Source organism: Trypanosoma grayi (assembly GCF_000691245.1).
Source record: "Trypanosoma grayi strain ANR4 Tgr_369_V1, whole genome shotgun sequence".
In the NCBI taxonomy this organism is placed as follows: Eukaryota; Euglenozoa; class Kinetoplastea; order Trypanosomatida; family Trypanosomatidae; genus Trypanosoma; species Trypanosoma grayi.
Window position 1 is genome coordinate 1,308 of NW_008825988.1, and position 14,894 is coordinate 16,201.

At 50.2% G+C, this 14,894-nt stretch overlaps 9 protein-coding genes across 9 annotated transcripts; 2 read left to right on the forward strand and 7 right to left on the reverse strand.

Annotated features, from left to right (window-relative positions):
* Positions 1-486: 486 nt before the first annotated feature.
* Positions 487-822, forward strand: DQ04_03691010 (hypothetical protein; the record flags this gene model as incomplete). The annotated part of the gene is made up of 1 exon (XM_009313031.1): positions 487-822. The coding sequence occupies one exon, from the start codon at positions 487-489 to the stop codon at positions 820-822; it is 336 nt and encodes a 111-aa protein (XP_009311306.1).
* Positions 823-1,819: 997 nt separating this feature from the next.
* DQ04_03691020 (hypothetical protein) lies at positions 1,820-2,149 on the forward strand (the record flags this gene model as incomplete). Its single annotated transcript, XM_009313032.1, has 1 exon — positions 1,820-2,149. The coding sequence occupies one exon, from the start codon at positions 1,820-1,822 to the stop codon at positions 2,147-2,149; it is 330 nt and encodes a 109-aa protein (XP_009311307.1).
* A 708-nt stretch (positions 2,150-2,857) lies between these two features.
* Positions 2,858-3,700, reverse strand: DQ04_03691030 (leucine-rich repeat protein (LRRP); the record flags this gene model as incomplete). Its single annotated transcript, XM_009313033.1, has 1 exon — positions 2,858-3,700. One exon carries the CDS (start codon positions 3,698-3,700, stop codon positions 2,858-2,860), a length of 843 nt encoding a protein of 280 aa, XP_009311308.1.
* Positions 3,701-4,560: 860 nt separating this feature from the next.
* Positions 4,561-5,073, reverse strand: DQ04_03691040 (hypothetical protein; the record flags this gene model as incomplete). The annotated part of the gene is made up of 1 exon (XM_009313034.1): positions 4,561-5,073. One exon carries the CDS (start codon positions 5,071-5,073, stop codon positions 4,561-4,563), a length of 513 nt encoding a protein of 170 aa, XP_009311309.1.
* Positions 5,074-5,536: 463 nt separating this feature from the next.
* Positions 5,537-5,980, reverse strand: DQ04_03691050 (hypothetical protein; the record flags this gene model as incomplete). The annotated part of the gene is made up of 1 exon (XM_009313035.1): positions 5,537-5,980. One exon carries the CDS (start codon positions 5,978-5,980, stop codon positions 5,537-5,539), a length of 444 nt encoding a protein of 147 aa, XP_009311310.1.
* A 986-nt stretch (positions 5,981-6,966) lies between these two features.
* Positions 6,967-9,855, reverse strand: DQ04_03691060 (putative kinesin; the record flags this gene model as incomplete). The annotated part of the gene is made up of 1 exon (XM_009313036.1): positions 6,967-9,855. One exon carries the CDS (start codon positions 9,853-9,855, stop codon positions 6,967-6,969), a length of 2,889 nt encoding a protein of 962 aa, XP_009311311.1.
* Positions 9,856-10,057: 202 nt separating this feature from the next.
* Positions 10,058-10,822, reverse strand: DQ04_03691070 (protein ARV1; the record flags this gene model as incomplete). Its single annotated transcript, XM_009313037.1, has 1 exon — positions 10,058-10,822. One exon carries the CDS (start codon positions 10,820-10,822, stop codon positions 10,058-10,060), a length of 765 nt encoding a protein of 254 aa, XP_009311312.1.
* A 324-nt stretch (positions 10,823-11,146) lies between these two features.
* DQ04_03691080 (putative trypanothione synthetase) lies at positions 11,147-13,345 on the reverse strand (the record flags this gene model as incomplete). The annotated part of the gene is made up of 1 exon (XM_009313038.1): positions 11,147-13,345. One exon carries the CDS (start codon positions 13,343-13,345, stop codon positions 11,147-11,149), a length of 2,199 nt encoding a protein of 732 aa, XP_009311313.1.
* An 852-nt stretch (positions 13,346-14,197) lies between these two features.
* DQ04_03691090 (hypothetical protein) lies at positions 14,198-14,566 on the reverse strand (the record flags this gene model as incomplete). Its single annotated transcript, XM_009313039.1, has 1 exon — positions 14,198-14,566. One exon carries the CDS (start codon positions 14,564-14,566, stop codon positions 14,198-14,200), a length of 369 nt encoding a protein of 122 aa, XP_009311314.1.
* Positions 14,567-14,894: the final 328 nt, after the last annotated feature.

The window sequence follows — 14,894 nt, forward strand, 5'->3', positions numbered from 1 at the left end:
GCCGAGATTGCAGTTGTCAATGCTCTTTGGTATCTTGCAACACCGTAGATGTGTCAACTGCGATTTCCCTTCCATGTGCTTCATGTTCTTTGATCGCATTAATAGTCCTACTAGGAGCTGCTTGTCTTGGTTCAGCAAAAAAGAATCAAAACGCAGAAAATAGCACGAAGAGCACAGACAATCAGCAACAAAAGAACTTGTACAGTAGACACTTCTCCATGCTTGTGTACTTGGGTTTTCTACTCCCATACCAGTGAAGAGACATCACTTGTGCCTCCTGATGAGATCACTGTGTTTTATCAGTACTTTTTCTGTACACACTTCTTTGGGGTTTCTCACTCTCCCCCCTGCACCTCAGCACAACCACTACACAGCTGCCCCAATACTCTTTGCACCAACAATCCCCTCAATGTCTGTTGCGCCTCTCCAAGAGACACGCCAGGTGGCCAGCGTGTCAGCGTCGCCTGCGGCACTCGTCAGAAGCACATGCTGCGGCACCGTCTGCGGGGACCATGCCACCACACTGCCGCCTGCGGGGTGATTCGTATTGTGTTGCTTGGAAAGAAGCCAAGCCCTCAACAAGAAATACACACACACACACCCTTCCTCACTTCCCTTGAAGCCACACCCAAGTATTGTCACCGCCACTCACCACAAATGACACACAAACACGAGAGGAAATCCCACCTTCACTCTGCTCCTCAAACACATGGTGAGCACCACAAGTGTATGCNAACCCGTGTCAGCGTCACCTGCGTCACCCGTCAGAAGCACATGCTGAGGCACCGTCTGCGGGGACCACGCCACCACACTGTCGCCTGAAGAATGATTCGTATCGTTATTGTGTTGCTGGAGAAGAAGCCAAGCCCTCAAAAAGGAATACACGCACACACCTTCCTCACTCCCCTTGAAACCAGACCAAGTATTGTTATCGTCACTCACCACAAATGACACACAAACACGAGAGGAAATCCCACCTTCACTCTGCTCCTCAAACACATGGTGAGCACCACAAGTGTATGCAGGAACAAAAACAAAAAGAGCACCCACCAACAACTTGATTCAGTGTCGACTTCTGTAAGATGGGCTCTTTGATTGATTCCTTCACAACGGCCATGTGCAGGTGAAGTACACGTCGAAGCAGCAATATAACCCAACACACTTTCTCACTCAACCAGACCTGCTTCCCTCCGGACGAATTCAAAAGCACACACACACACACTCACATATCTTAATGACCATCCAAAGGCATCACACCTCACACAGCGTCATGTGTTTCCGCCAACATCAAGATAAGTTCGAATGTTAAGTTCTTCCGCTTGCATAAAGCAGAACCCCCCAGCAACCATAAATTGAGCATTGGATCCCCGCGACTCCGCACACCAGGAGAGCACCGAGGGCAACTCGCAAAAAAGGCCCAAAGCTCGGAGCAGGGGCCTGCACAGTTTCTCCTCATGGCAGTGGCATGTTGCTGCTGCTGCTGGCATCGTTCAAATATCCCCAGGTGGACCTGCCACACCAATCAAGAGCACCCTGTGCAGCCCAAAGGTGTTTTCCTCTTTTTTCCACAGAGTCACACACAAAGAAGCAGAAAAAGCTAGCAGGTCGACGCACACACACACACACACACATCATGCCCCAGTAGACAATGCATCTGAATGACGATCCACTTGTGATTACGGACGACAGACTGAAAAGTTTCTTCTCCCAGTGGAATTGGCATGCCAAATAGCCGCGAGAGGCATGGGAAGCATAGCCTACATGGTCATAACGGAGAAGGAAGCACAGAGCTACACATGTCCTCCACGAGCCCACAGAAATGTCTGGGGGTTACTCTGGTTCCTTTCCTCACAGCTGTCACACTCCAGTTCTGTACAGCGAGGTGTCGGTGAACCAGAGCATGGATGTTGCCACCTTGACGAATCTTTTTTGGGGGGCCTGCCGAATGGTTAGAGAGCATTGCAGCGGAAACGCAGTGCTCTCTTCACATTCATCAACAAAACGAAAAGAGATAGTTGGCGCACACCTCCCTCAAGAGATTGAATCACATTCCAAGCGGAGGAGTCATAACAAGACAGAGTGGCGCCAGTCGAACTTCTGGCACCCCACAACACATAGCATTGGGGGATCTGCGTTGCACAGTCCGTAGTAGTAAAAGAGCCGCGGAGCCCCTTCTCCTGCCTGCTCGAATAGAAGACAGCACCAAAAAAAGAGTGACAAGCATAAAGTGGCAGGTACAACGGAAGGCAAACAAAAAAGCGCATGGCTCAGCCCACCTCGTTCTCTTCAGTGGGAAAGCACCTTCCCCACATCATATGTTGCGTTGTTACTTCCCACGCGCTGCTTCCCCTGTTGCGAGAGCTGCGCCCAACCAGGAGTAATCTGCTTCAAACAAAAAGAAACAACGGCGCATGAGGGGGCCCTTTTCGATCAATGAGACCCTCCCAAAGCAACAAGCAAGAAACCGGAAAAAACAAGAAACCGCATTTTATTACCTCTCCAGTTTTTTCACCCATGAAACGCACAAAAGATTCGCAACAGAACGTCGCCCACCACCCCCCAAAAGTTACTTTTGTGTTCCCGGCACATACGAGTATTAGTGTCTTTCTTCACCCAGGAGGAACACAGCGCAGAGCGAAATCGTCGGCCGGGAACCGCAGCTCACAAAGAACACCAGGGGTAGCACCACAAGATCATGAGCCACACCGCATATATCTCCATGATATATATTTCGACCGCGGAAAGAAAAACCTTTACACCACATCGATGACAAAACGAAAACCTCTTCAAAACAAAAAGAGTATGACTTTTAGAGGATGACACTAACAAGTATATTATTGCCACGTGCTAAATGACTTTATCTCCTCCTTAATATACCCTCACGAAACTCATCTATGCTAAGTGACCTGATACAAACAAGAACACCGCTCACACTTTCACACGCGAAGAGAACGACCTCTTTCAGTGTCTTGATGGATGCGAGAGGAGACACATCTGGAAGTCCCCTCCAGATTTTGACCTCGATCCTCACAAGGCTGCGACTCGCACTGATACCCCGCAACTCCCTATCTGTAATAACACTGCAACTCAAGTCAAGCTCACGCAGGACAGGCAGCCTGCCAAGGGCACCAACAGTCTTCACACCTTCACACCCATCCAGATCCACCACTTCCAGTGTCTCGATGGATGCGAGAGGAGACACATCTGTAAGGTCACTGCAGTCCCAGAGTCCAATCTTCACAAGACTGCAACTCGTACTGAGGCCCAGCAGTTCTTCATCGGTGACGCCGGTAAAGCTCAGATCAAGCACCCGAAGGAGTGGAAGTTGACCGATACACTGACAGCTTGTAACCCGGGAACAGCTTCGAAGAGAGAGTCCCTCCAATTTTTGGATGAGGCCCAGACAACGCACATCGCTATCCTGTATGTTTGTGTTGATCAGTGATAGCTTTCTCAGCTCTGATAGTTGACTGAGCAAGTTGATGTTCTCTATCTCACCATCAACTCCCAAGTGCAGTTCCTGTAGTTGCTTCAAGCCAGCCAGCAGCCGCACGTCACAGACGCCACTGCAGCTGGAAATGTCTATTCGGGTAAACGTTTTAGATGTGTGGAGAGCCTTGAGGTCGTCGTCTCCAAGCACCTTCCCATCAATACGAATCTCGCACATGCCACACTGTTCCTCCGTGGGGAGGAATTTCATACTGCCAACGGCACAAGTTTTCAATTCGGTGTCGCCTGAGCGTCGCCGTCTCTTCGGTTCCTCTTGTAATTGTGCCTTTTTATTCTCCAGCGCTGGCACCTCTGCCGCCAATCTGTTACGCTCGTCGGCCAAAACCACGTTATCGGACTGGGCGGTGAAGCCACAAAACTGTCCATTGGGATTCGTCAGGCAGATGTCCCTGCGCAAGAGGAGGAGCGTCGCTCGAGGAAGCACGGTTCTGCTTGTTTGTGTCTTTATTCTCCACAGATCTGTCAATGAAAATATGCGCTGTGTAGTCGCCGTGTCCTTGGATCTATAAAGAGAAAAAGAAAGAGGCCGAAAAGGAATGAAACAACTTACAGGCATCCCTTATCTACAATGTGAGCATACACGGCTATAGAAGGGAGATGGAATCACACCGTTTTCCGCAGACTTAGGGAATGGCAGATATTGGGATCCCCCGATCCACACGGCTTCGCCATGAGGAAGGGAAGTTGGCGGTGGGTCGGATTGCAACAAAAAAATAAGAAGCAAGTTTTCCTTTATTTCGTATCCTTCGAAAATACTTGCAACGGCACAAGAAGGAAACACATTCATGTGGAATAATAAAAAACAGATGGGCATCTACTTGTCTGATGATCTCCTGAGAAGATCATCTTTTTTTTTTTGAGATATGACTCACTGTTCCAGAGGACGCTAAAGCCAAATAAAATTAAGTGCACAACTAGCGAGGCGCATATCCCCGAAACGGTGAGCATTCGCGCACCCGTTAAGGGCCAAGCTCCTTTCAAATTCGTCACTTTAGAAAAGATTCTTTATCTTTTTCTGGTCATGTTGGTCACCTCATCGTGGTGTCAGGGTTAAGTGAATCCTGTATTCTCGAGGGAAACCAAGCACCAGCAAAGGTTCGCCTCTTGGAGAACTTTTGCGGAGCTATGCTCACTGCATCGCAGAGTGCCAGGACCAGACGTGCCTAGCTGGGGCACCGTATCATCTTCGTGGTCTGTGTGTGTGTCATTGGCAATGCTGGGGCAATGAATGTCCATATGGAATACAAACACCCTGATGGACTTGATAAAGCGGCCCACGAAGCGGACAGTACCAAAACGAGCCCCGTCAAGTGAAAGAGGGAGAACACTCCCTATCCAAAATTCGTTGCAATAAAATAGAAATGTCCCCAAGAAGCACAACAACTGCTTTCGAAGCGTAAAAGGAGGGATACTTCCCTCCCTCTCCCCCAACAAAAGGCCTGATAAAGCGCGAGACACCTGACCCATCAGCACCGGAGCAGTAGAGGGAAAAAACAACGTGTGGAATGCTTGCAATGGTTCACCCATATCAATCCAGTGGCGTCGCACCGCAGAAGATTCCATGAGGGAAAAGGGATACCCACCAATTGGAAACCCTGGGAGCCACGGAATGATATTTCTCTGTGGGTATGCCTCTTACTGACTTTGTATGTCCAACGTATGGGCACGCAGTGCCGCAGCAAATGCTGGCTCACAAGGCGCCGCATTGTCGCACATGGATTCAGGCCGGATACTCTGAAACCGAGCCAACGCGCACACTGCATGACGTTCCATGAGGAACCTGCACTTACTGAGCTGTCCACTCCTCAAGAGACTCTGATTTCACTTTGCTGTGGACGGGAGCAATCTGGAGAAGCTATGCTTTTCAAAAATGCTTCTCCAGCACTCTCTTGTAGTGGAAAGGTAGTGCTCTCGGGGGCATTCACATGCAGATGAAACGTCTATCATGCAGGATCGGGGGTTGCTCGTCCCCCAGCTCTGCTTGATTATTTGATTGGTCTAATGCCCCACTCAACAACAAAGTGCATCACCTCTCAGCAATGATTTGCCCAAGACTGGGCCAGTCAGTCTGGGAGATCTCGGGTGGAGAAAAACGGTCACCCGAATCCTTCAGCGCGAGCTCCCTCACCGGGGAGACACAACGCAACGGATAACGAAATACACAGTTAACCAAAACAACAATAAGAGACAACACAGGGTTTCGATTCCACATCATCCGTAAGTGGCAATGGGCATGCTCCACGATGATGGCGGGTGGAGCGGGGCCATCAATGACAGTTGAGAAGATACAAGAAAAAGGACTTCTATTACTATGGTATTGAAACAAAACTTCGCTGTCACATACATGCCACCGCTGACAGAGAAAAAAGTCACCGAGTGTTATCGGTCTTATACGTCTCGGTCCTCGACCCCAATCACCTCGGTGACCCATCATTTGACGCAGCAACAGTGGGAGACTCCTTGGTGTCATTACGTCCACTTCCCGGGTGTTCAATCGGTGCCATCGTTCCTCGCTGGGGTTAATTTGCAACACCGATACTACAAAAAAAAATATATATATATACAACCAGAAGGGAGTCCAGGACACCGCGGTGGCGTATTTAGTCATAACAGCGTAAGGAACCTCTCATTATGCCACGGCACAAGAGACCTCGGCAAATTACAAGATCATTGCACTGGGTATCTCTCCCAGCACGCCACAGCGGGCGCAAGCAGAGAAATCCCCAAATCATTTTCATCCACCCATATGAAATGGGTCACGTCATATTCATTGCAGTTTTGAACGTATCTTTGCTCGTCAACCAGAAATAGCACCAAGACATTGACTGTTGTGCTCATCAAAAGCTTTCATCAATGGGAACTCAAATAAACTGTGTCAACGCACCCGCTCTCGTGCGATGAGCGTGGCCGACAGCCAACTCCACGGCTTATCTCAACGCATTTCATTGTGGAACTATGATTACACGCGGCAGAATGAAAGCAAAGCGCCACCCAAGTATGCTGGAATGAGAGTCCTCCTTTAACGATGCGTAGCCACACAATTAACCCCACTCACACCAGTCGGCTACTGTCATATTACTGTGCCCCTACCTGCCAGCAGCAGACATTCTAGTGGAAGCAACAACAACAACAACGGAAAACAACTACGCACTGGCCTAGTCTCAAGGACGACAAGGATGAAGGCAGATACACGAAACAAGCTTCTTCACTCTCTACCAACAAGAACAACAATAATAGAAGAACTATCGGACCCCAACCCCTTTTCTTTTCCTTTTATCTTCCCTCTTGGTCTACTATCACTTCGTGTGCCAAAGCCAAATGTGACTCCAATGGCACCCTTCTCTACAATGTCATTTTTTTTTTGTTTCGCTACCAAATTTGCCTCAAAATGTAAAAAAAGCAAAATAACAGTAATAAAAAAAAAACAAAATAGAAAATCAAGCCATCCTCTTCCCCTTAGTACGGCAGCGGAACGATACGCTTTTCGCACAAGTAGTCGTAAAGTTGGCCAGAGCGAAACAGGTCCAAACCTGAGGAGACCCGAATATCATAGACAGTGATTGTGTTCATCTGAGACTTCTCGGACATCTCCTGCTTGACACGAAGGAAGAGCGCAGGAGGAATATGGTTCTCACTGCAAAGTGATGCCTCTTCGGGGGACAAGGAAACAAATCCACGCATATTTCGAATGTCAAGTGAGCCACCCCACCTGATGTCCACAGCGTTGTCGTTTGGCTGCACATGCGATTCCCTCATCACAGCAAGCCGTTCTTCAAGGATCCTTTCGACCGGAGTCTTGAAGTGAAGCAGGCGTTTCAGAGCAACAAGCCAGGCTTCACAGTCGCTGTCTGTCTCACAAACAACCTCCAATGACTTTTCACCACGAAGTAGAAGTGCAAACGCGCGGTAGTTGTTCAGACCGAGGTTAGATGGAGTAATACTTTGCGTGGGATCGTGGCGGTACGTCCCACTGTCAGTAACAGCCTCTGGGCGCACTTTTGCCAGTTGTGCTTCGCTGCTGAAGTTCACAAAAGAATTTGTGTAGAGGCCAACGACAACACGTTTGATGTCCTTTATCCATATAGTAACTGGAGGCTTCCTGCGACTTATGGGCGCTCCCTGGTGATCCAGCTCACAGGAATGAATACGCTTGCAATCCTCGGAGAGAAAGTAGAAGCGTCGGCGAACATTTGCTCTGCTTGAGATCTTTGTCATGCGGATACCATTGCGCAAGTACGTCAGCACCTGATCCACAAGAGAGCTGAGGTGTTGTTCTTTGGCCGCAGCATCGTGAATCCTTTCTTGCTTCTTGGCTTGGTAAGCCTCGAGCAAGCGCTGTCGGTATGCCTCGAGACCGCGCTCCAGCTTCTCCTTGCGAGACTTTTCCTCTTCAATCTTTGTAAGGTATGTTTGCTTTTCCTGTTCGAAGACCTCATCAAATTGGCGACGGATGGTTTCGGTTTCCTCCGGGTTGACGGGGATGTCCTCCAGGGAGATGAGTTTCGGCAAATATTCCTCGACTGTCTTGATGTCCGCCATGACGGACTTTTCAGCTGCGTCTTCTTTGGCTGTAGCTTGCTCGCCGTTCTTTTTCCTCTCCTCAGCCAGCAGACGTACTTGTTCAAGCACCTTGGCATTGATCTCTTCGATTTGATTGATCCACTGTTTCCGTTGACGGCGCCGCTCTTCCAGTACTGTCTTGCGCATCGCCTGGATGGACTGCCTCTCCTTGAGGATAGCCTCCCGTCCCTTTGCCTTGTCGAGCCGGATCATCTCCAATTGCTTCTGTTTACCCTCAATAGCACTCTGGCGTATATTAAGCTCCTGCTCGAGCTGAAGCATTTCCTCCTTCAATTTTTCAGCAACACTCTCTTCCTCCTGCTTCTTCTTTCGAATCTTCTCCAGCGTCTGCTCGTAGTCCTTGATGCGTTTCTCGCGGTCTGCATGCAGGGCGGCATTCTCCTTCTTTTTGGCCTCAAGTGTTTTCTCCAACTCCGCCAAGGTGGTCCCCGTCTTTGCCTCAAGTTCCTTGATCATTTTGTCGGCATCATGTTTGGCACGTTCACGAACCAAGCTGAGCTGCTTTTCACGCGCTTCTTCACGCTTCGATTGAATGGCGTTGATTCGCTTCAACTCCTCCTCTCGTATATTCGTAATAGGCTTCGGCTGTTCATAGATACACGGCTTGTAGTCATACACAGTGCGGGCAATGATGAGCTCGTCCCGCAACTCCATCACGTCCTGATCAAGGCGCCATTTGTCAACGGCGAGATCACGCGTCATAGAGCCAATACCAGTGGAGCCAAGGATACTGCTGACGCGCCGGGTCATGGAAAGAGCGTGGTAGGACTCTTCAGCCCACACGGCGTCCGAGAATGCATGGACAATGAAAGCTGTGTTTGTCGACTCGTTGAGGCTGTTGTTGGGGTTTCCCTTCTCGGAGTTGTACGCACGACGCAGCAACTGGCTCAGTTTTGACTTTCCAAACGGAATACGCAGTCGGCTGCAACGAATACTGGAGACTATCCCAGTCGCCGATACCAGTGTTCGCTGTGTTTTTTCATACAGCTGCTGCATTGGTCCATCAATCCCACAGAGAACAGGCCGCTCAGCATCCCCCAGGGAAATAAAAGTCATGGAGTTCGCATCCATGTAATCGTTGAACGCCTCTTCATCATCGTAGCGGTACAGCTGAAGAACAATTGTGTCAGGCAGGTAAGGGGGGAGGGCTTCAAGCTCAGGTGTTGGCTGTTTTTCACATAGCACTGAGGCAAACATATTCTCGTAGTTCTTCACAATAGTGTTCATAGCTGAACGAACATCTCCAGCCGACGACACGCGAAGGCGCTCAATCATTCGAACACGGGGCCCCTCCTTCACGGAGTCGACAACAACTCCCAGTTCATTGTTGGCATTCAGAAGATCGGCAAGGTGTTCCGATACACCGATGGCGTAGCAAGAGAGAACAAAAATGCCCTTTCCGGTTCCAGCCTGCACAGCATCGGCGATCACCTTCGCCGCGTAACCCTCACCAGATCTGGAACCGTACATCAACTGCCGTTTTGGAGTTGCGCGCACGCCGTAACTGAATACCACCAAGTTCTTGCGCTTCTGAATGAATTCCGAGGCAGCGGAAGAAAAGGTCTTTTGTACAATTTTGCTTGACTGGGGGTCGTCAAGCGCGGCATCCACGTTGAAAGAGGCATCGCCGACTGGGAAGCCGGCATCCTTTAAGGGCTGGGGGCACCTGAAGCTCACGGAGTTGCCATCGACCCTCAGAGCCGATGGGAGACTCGACGGCGACTCCCTGAGGGAGTGGGTGCAGAAAACAAGCTTCGCTTCCATTGCAGAATTGCGCTTTGCGGGGATTCTGCAGGCCGCAGCGAATGGGATGGAGCAGTAGAAAAGAAAAAGAAAAATGAAGCAGAGAAAAAGGCAAGTCGGAACAAAAAAAGAAAAAAGACCAAGGAGACATCGTGAAGACGTCACAGAAGAAGTGGAGTTCGGCGTGGCCACATCGCACACCGCGGAACAGAAAACAAAAACATTAGTAGATGAGTTGCGGGCTCCATCCCGTGATGTGACGAAAGAGGACCCGCGTGAAGGCGCACAAAGCCACGGCGACGACTGGGAAGAAACGAGTGGAGTGGTTGGCCGTAACACTAAATCCCTGTATCGCCCACATGAGGAAGACAAAGTCTACAACAACTGCTAAAGGGATGGGAATGCGCCAGACCAGGAAGACCAGATATCCCAGCTTCGCCGTGTAAGCAAGGCTCACCGCTGTCGCCCACGTGACCATCGCATCGTCCTCCCCAGAGCCCCCGCCACCATGCGAGCGTACACCGACCCAAATGGCAACGATGAGGCAGAGGAAGTACTCCACGCAAGCGTACAGAAAGAGTGTGGGCCACGTGCTCAAGTACATCATTAGCGGCATCACGTCCTGTCGCAGGTTCCGCACAAGTTGAAGGCTTTCCGTTGCGGTTAAATTACTGTCCAAGGGCGCCGGCAAGTAGAACTTGCTGTTGCGCAAATTGTCGTAAACCGATGTTGTTCGCACCACATAGGCCTCCATCAAGCATGAGAGTAATGCCGATAGCAACAGTGGTAAAAAGAGTTCTTTCTGGTTGAATAAGACATGGATCCAGGCACGTCTTTCCAAAATAACAATATCAATCCACTTCTGAACGTAAGCGAATTCGTAGTACCTGTCGCAGCAGCGGCCACACGCGGCACACTTCTCAACCACCTCCGTCTCTGGGTGGACAATGCGTGCGATATTGAAGTTGCACTCAACGCACCGGGGCATACCTCACAAGACGGAGCTGGTAGCGCAAGAACAAACATACAAATAAATAGAAACAAGAAAAGGCAGAAGAAGGCCGCCCCTCAAAGCAAAACTAAAAAATAACAGTCGCCATCAAGAGAGAGGCAAAGAACAGAGATACAAGCCGCCCTCCAGGCCCACAGGGAGAAGCTCTCGCTCGCAAATACACATCAAAGGAGATCAGTCTCTGCTCTAGAAAGAAAGAAAGAAAAAGAAAAAAAGAAGAACGCCGAAAAAAAAAGACGGAAAACCCCCCGTTAACGGCATTTCAGGTGGGGACATTGTATACTATGCCTCTTTGCTTAGTCATGCAAGTTTGTTTTTGGTTTGCTTGTCATACACGAGCTGCGCCTCCCCGTTCTCAGCGCCACTGCGCGCGGCCCTCAGCGGCGTGTGCTCCCGCACCACACGGGCGGGCACAACGAGACTGGCGAGCTTTGTGATCTTTGAGGTGTCCTCTCGCACCACGATACCCCCAAACTCCCCTCCCACCGACCAGCCGCAAAATATAGGGAAGTACTTCTGCTCGTACCTGGAGAGGAAGATACGGCTTTGGTAAACAACAGCAGATTCAAAGAACCTCCCTGTCGAACTCTCGTTACCTTCATCCAAAGACGTGCAACCCAGGTTTGCAGGTGTGTCATCGAATAAATGAATAGACACGGAGCGAGAGAGCGCTGGCGCCTCATCGGTTGATGGCGCAGCAGCCAAGACGTCTTTATCCGTTTCGGGATCATACATCAATATGTTCTGCCCTGCACGGCCGTTCACCGGTTTCGAAAGATAGTGACCCGATATTATCTCCTTCGTCCGCTGAAAGCTGGCAGGAACCATATTTGGGTGGCGCGGCGCCACAGCGTGCATGAAAGGAAGAATGGCCTTGCTTCCCGTCACAGCCTTCCAGAAGGGCTCCAAAACGCGTATTCGCTCGTTCAACAGAATGTCAGAGAGTGACGGCTTTGACAAAAAACGGATTCCCTCTTGTACATGTTGCTCGGCGTACTGGTGTAACACCGTGTCCCACGCCCAGGTTTTCCAAACTAAAAGAACCTCCTCGTTCTCAAGATCAACAATCGTTGGATGATCTGTTTCGTGTGGGGATGAGACAGACGAGGTGCTTGACGCCGCGTAACGGAAGTCTGTGAGCTTAACGCACAGCTTGGTGCGGAACCCAGCCGTTTCTGCTGCATTCATTGCGTACAGCGCGGTATATCTCTCCTCATCGTTATCATCAATCATAAAGTGGATCAACTCGTGTGATGGGCAGAGGTACTCGTCTTGAAGCAAACATTTGAAGTAATTCACAATCTTTGTAAAGAGAAAGGAGCCCGTGGATGTACCTATATTCAATCCGTAGTGGCGTGCCATTTTTTCCTGAGTGTCACCGCATTCTAGCATAGCAGCCGATGAGTCACAGTTGTATTCCAGCATAATGACGTCCTTGCCATTGTAGCCAAAGTCAAAGCGACCGCACATTGAGGGAGTGGTTTTAAAGCATTTGTGTAGCTGCTGATGTAACTCTTTTGGAACACCGAAGTAATGTATAAGAAGTGTTTCTGAATCGGGATCGTTGAGAATGCGACGCGTGGCCTCCATTGCAACCTCATGTAACGAATTTGCTGCGTATCGAAAGCGGCTCCACATGTCATAGTCCATGAGGTAGTATCCGTCAGGTACGTCTTTTTCTTGGGCCATGGCATTATCTCCCATATTCCCATCTATCGTCAAAGACCTCTTAAGAAAGAAGTCGCAACGTTCGGCGGTGTTTACCCACGGCAATGTAACTTCACGCTCCACGTGATATCTGGCAATGTGACCAGAGCTGAGTATGTGTCGATAGTTGTCAGGGAGGTCACCACGATTAAAGTCGTATGCTGGTACCTGAATATTTATCCAACCAAGCAACTGGTCCTCATCGACAAACTCAACAATCCCGTCGTCCCTCACTCTCCGCTCAATCTGGCGACTGTAGTTTTCCCCAGCAGGCCAGCGTTCGAACGCATTGTTCTGCTCGGCAATACGAACCCAGCTGTTAGAACTATGAGTCACAACGCCCAGGTGCCCAAAGGGCATCGTCGCTGAGCGGCCCCATACGAATAGGTCGCCAGCGGATGGCATATTTGTGGTTGCCCCATTCTTCTCACGACTGACGGTCACAGGCACGCCGCTCGGTATCTCGGTCACCACATCATCAGCATCCCACAACTCCTCTGCTGTTGGTACAGAAGCGAGCCAAAGGCCTTTTGTCATGGCTAAATATCGCCGCGCAAACTCCAGAGCCAGCCATTTGTACCCAAGTTTTTCATACGCGTTCGTGATCACTACGGGGTGTACAATGCCGATATGCTTCGCATTTGGGGCAACAGATATCTCATTGCTGCAAAATGCCTTGTCACCGTTGGAGAAAACAGGTACACCGTTGTCCGTCACGCCGATGACTTGTCCAAACGAAAGAGATTTTGCGTTCTCTGACCCTGTGTGGCCGTCAGCGTCATTGGTGGACATGGCTCGTCAGAGCAATTCCTTCAAATGGCACCTCAGTTCGGCTGTCAACTGTCCCGTCTCGCACGGCGCGGTGACACCGATCGGGAATACAGATGACCGATGATTGCGGGCCCCGCCCCGTCGCGTCGCCTCGGCCAAGAAATTGTAGATTCAAAGACTTGTTCTGAGACAAGAGGCAAAGTGGGAGAAGCACGCCTTGGAAGAGCAAGGCGGATCAGCATCCAGAGACAGAAGGAAAGAAAAAAAAAAGGATGTATGCACGTGTGCCGGTGTTAGCTCTTACAGATCACAGCGGTGCCACAGCGCGGATGCCCACTCCACTCACAGCTCATTATACACGTGTGGTGTGTGTGGGCCTCTAGAGAGCTGCAGAGTACTATTCACGAACCTCCACTACGCTGACAATGCCGCCTCGCGGTAAAGCAAATATCCACCGACAGTGAAATAAATGGCAAAAACCGCGACAAGGAACGTCCCAGCGAAGTCGGTCAGACGCGCCGTCGTTTCCCTGGAGTAAACGACCTCCGCGTTCCCAAAGCACTTGGCGAGAATGCCGGGACGGTCAGATTTCGATGATTGATGCATATGTAAAACCCCCTTCGGTACTCACTTCACCTGCGTCACCCCTAGCACAGAGTCACAGAAAGGGGGGGAAAAGCAGGCCACTTGGAAAAGAGCACTCACCAAGGCGCATTAAATAAACCGGCAGTAGCGTCATGAGTGCCAGGAGGCAAAGAAAACCGAGGGAATATGGATACACGCAGACACAGTGTGAGTGAGAGTAAAAAAAGGCCGACGGTGTGTCTCAGGCGATTGGGGGACGAAATCCGCGCAAACACTCAATCAGCACCTCTATAGCGCGTCACGGGCAATGCTCACCTTGCGGTAAAGCGAGTACCCTGCCACCACAAAGTAAATTGCAAGGAAGGTTAAAAGGAATGCCCAAGCAAAATCCAACACGTACGTGGGTGCGCTCCAGCGTTTGCACACGGAGGAGGCGTTGTTCCACTTCGAAGCACCTGAACGGTGAGCAGCGATTCCCTCTGCACCCCTCGGGCCCTTCTGCATCTTCGATTCCTTCTGTTGTTTCACATGTGCCTTTGCTACAGCATCGTTGATCATCTTCTGCACCATCGCCATATCCGGTGGGGGAAGCTGTGGAGTGTCGTCTGCTGTCCCAAGACCACCCTGGACGCGCGAGGCTGATGGCGCAAGTGGCATTTTTGTCTCGCCCTGCTTACTATGGAAGAATGAGAAAAGGAACACACTGGTCAATATTTCTGTTTCGCGTCAACACAACAGTAAGCAAGTACACATCGTTTTTTTTTTAGTTTCACAACTTACATCTTTTTTTTTAAATCACTGCATGGTGCAGGATTTGGACGCGACGGTCAATGAGAGTCACCACCGCAGCGGGAAAAAAGAAACCGCCAAGAGGGCAGACCAACTCCCGCCACCACAAACAAAAAAAAAAAGATTCCCTTCCACCCTGGCTGTATGTCCCTCAAATGTTTTTGCCGTGTCTGTGTCTGTGTGTGTGTGTGTGTGT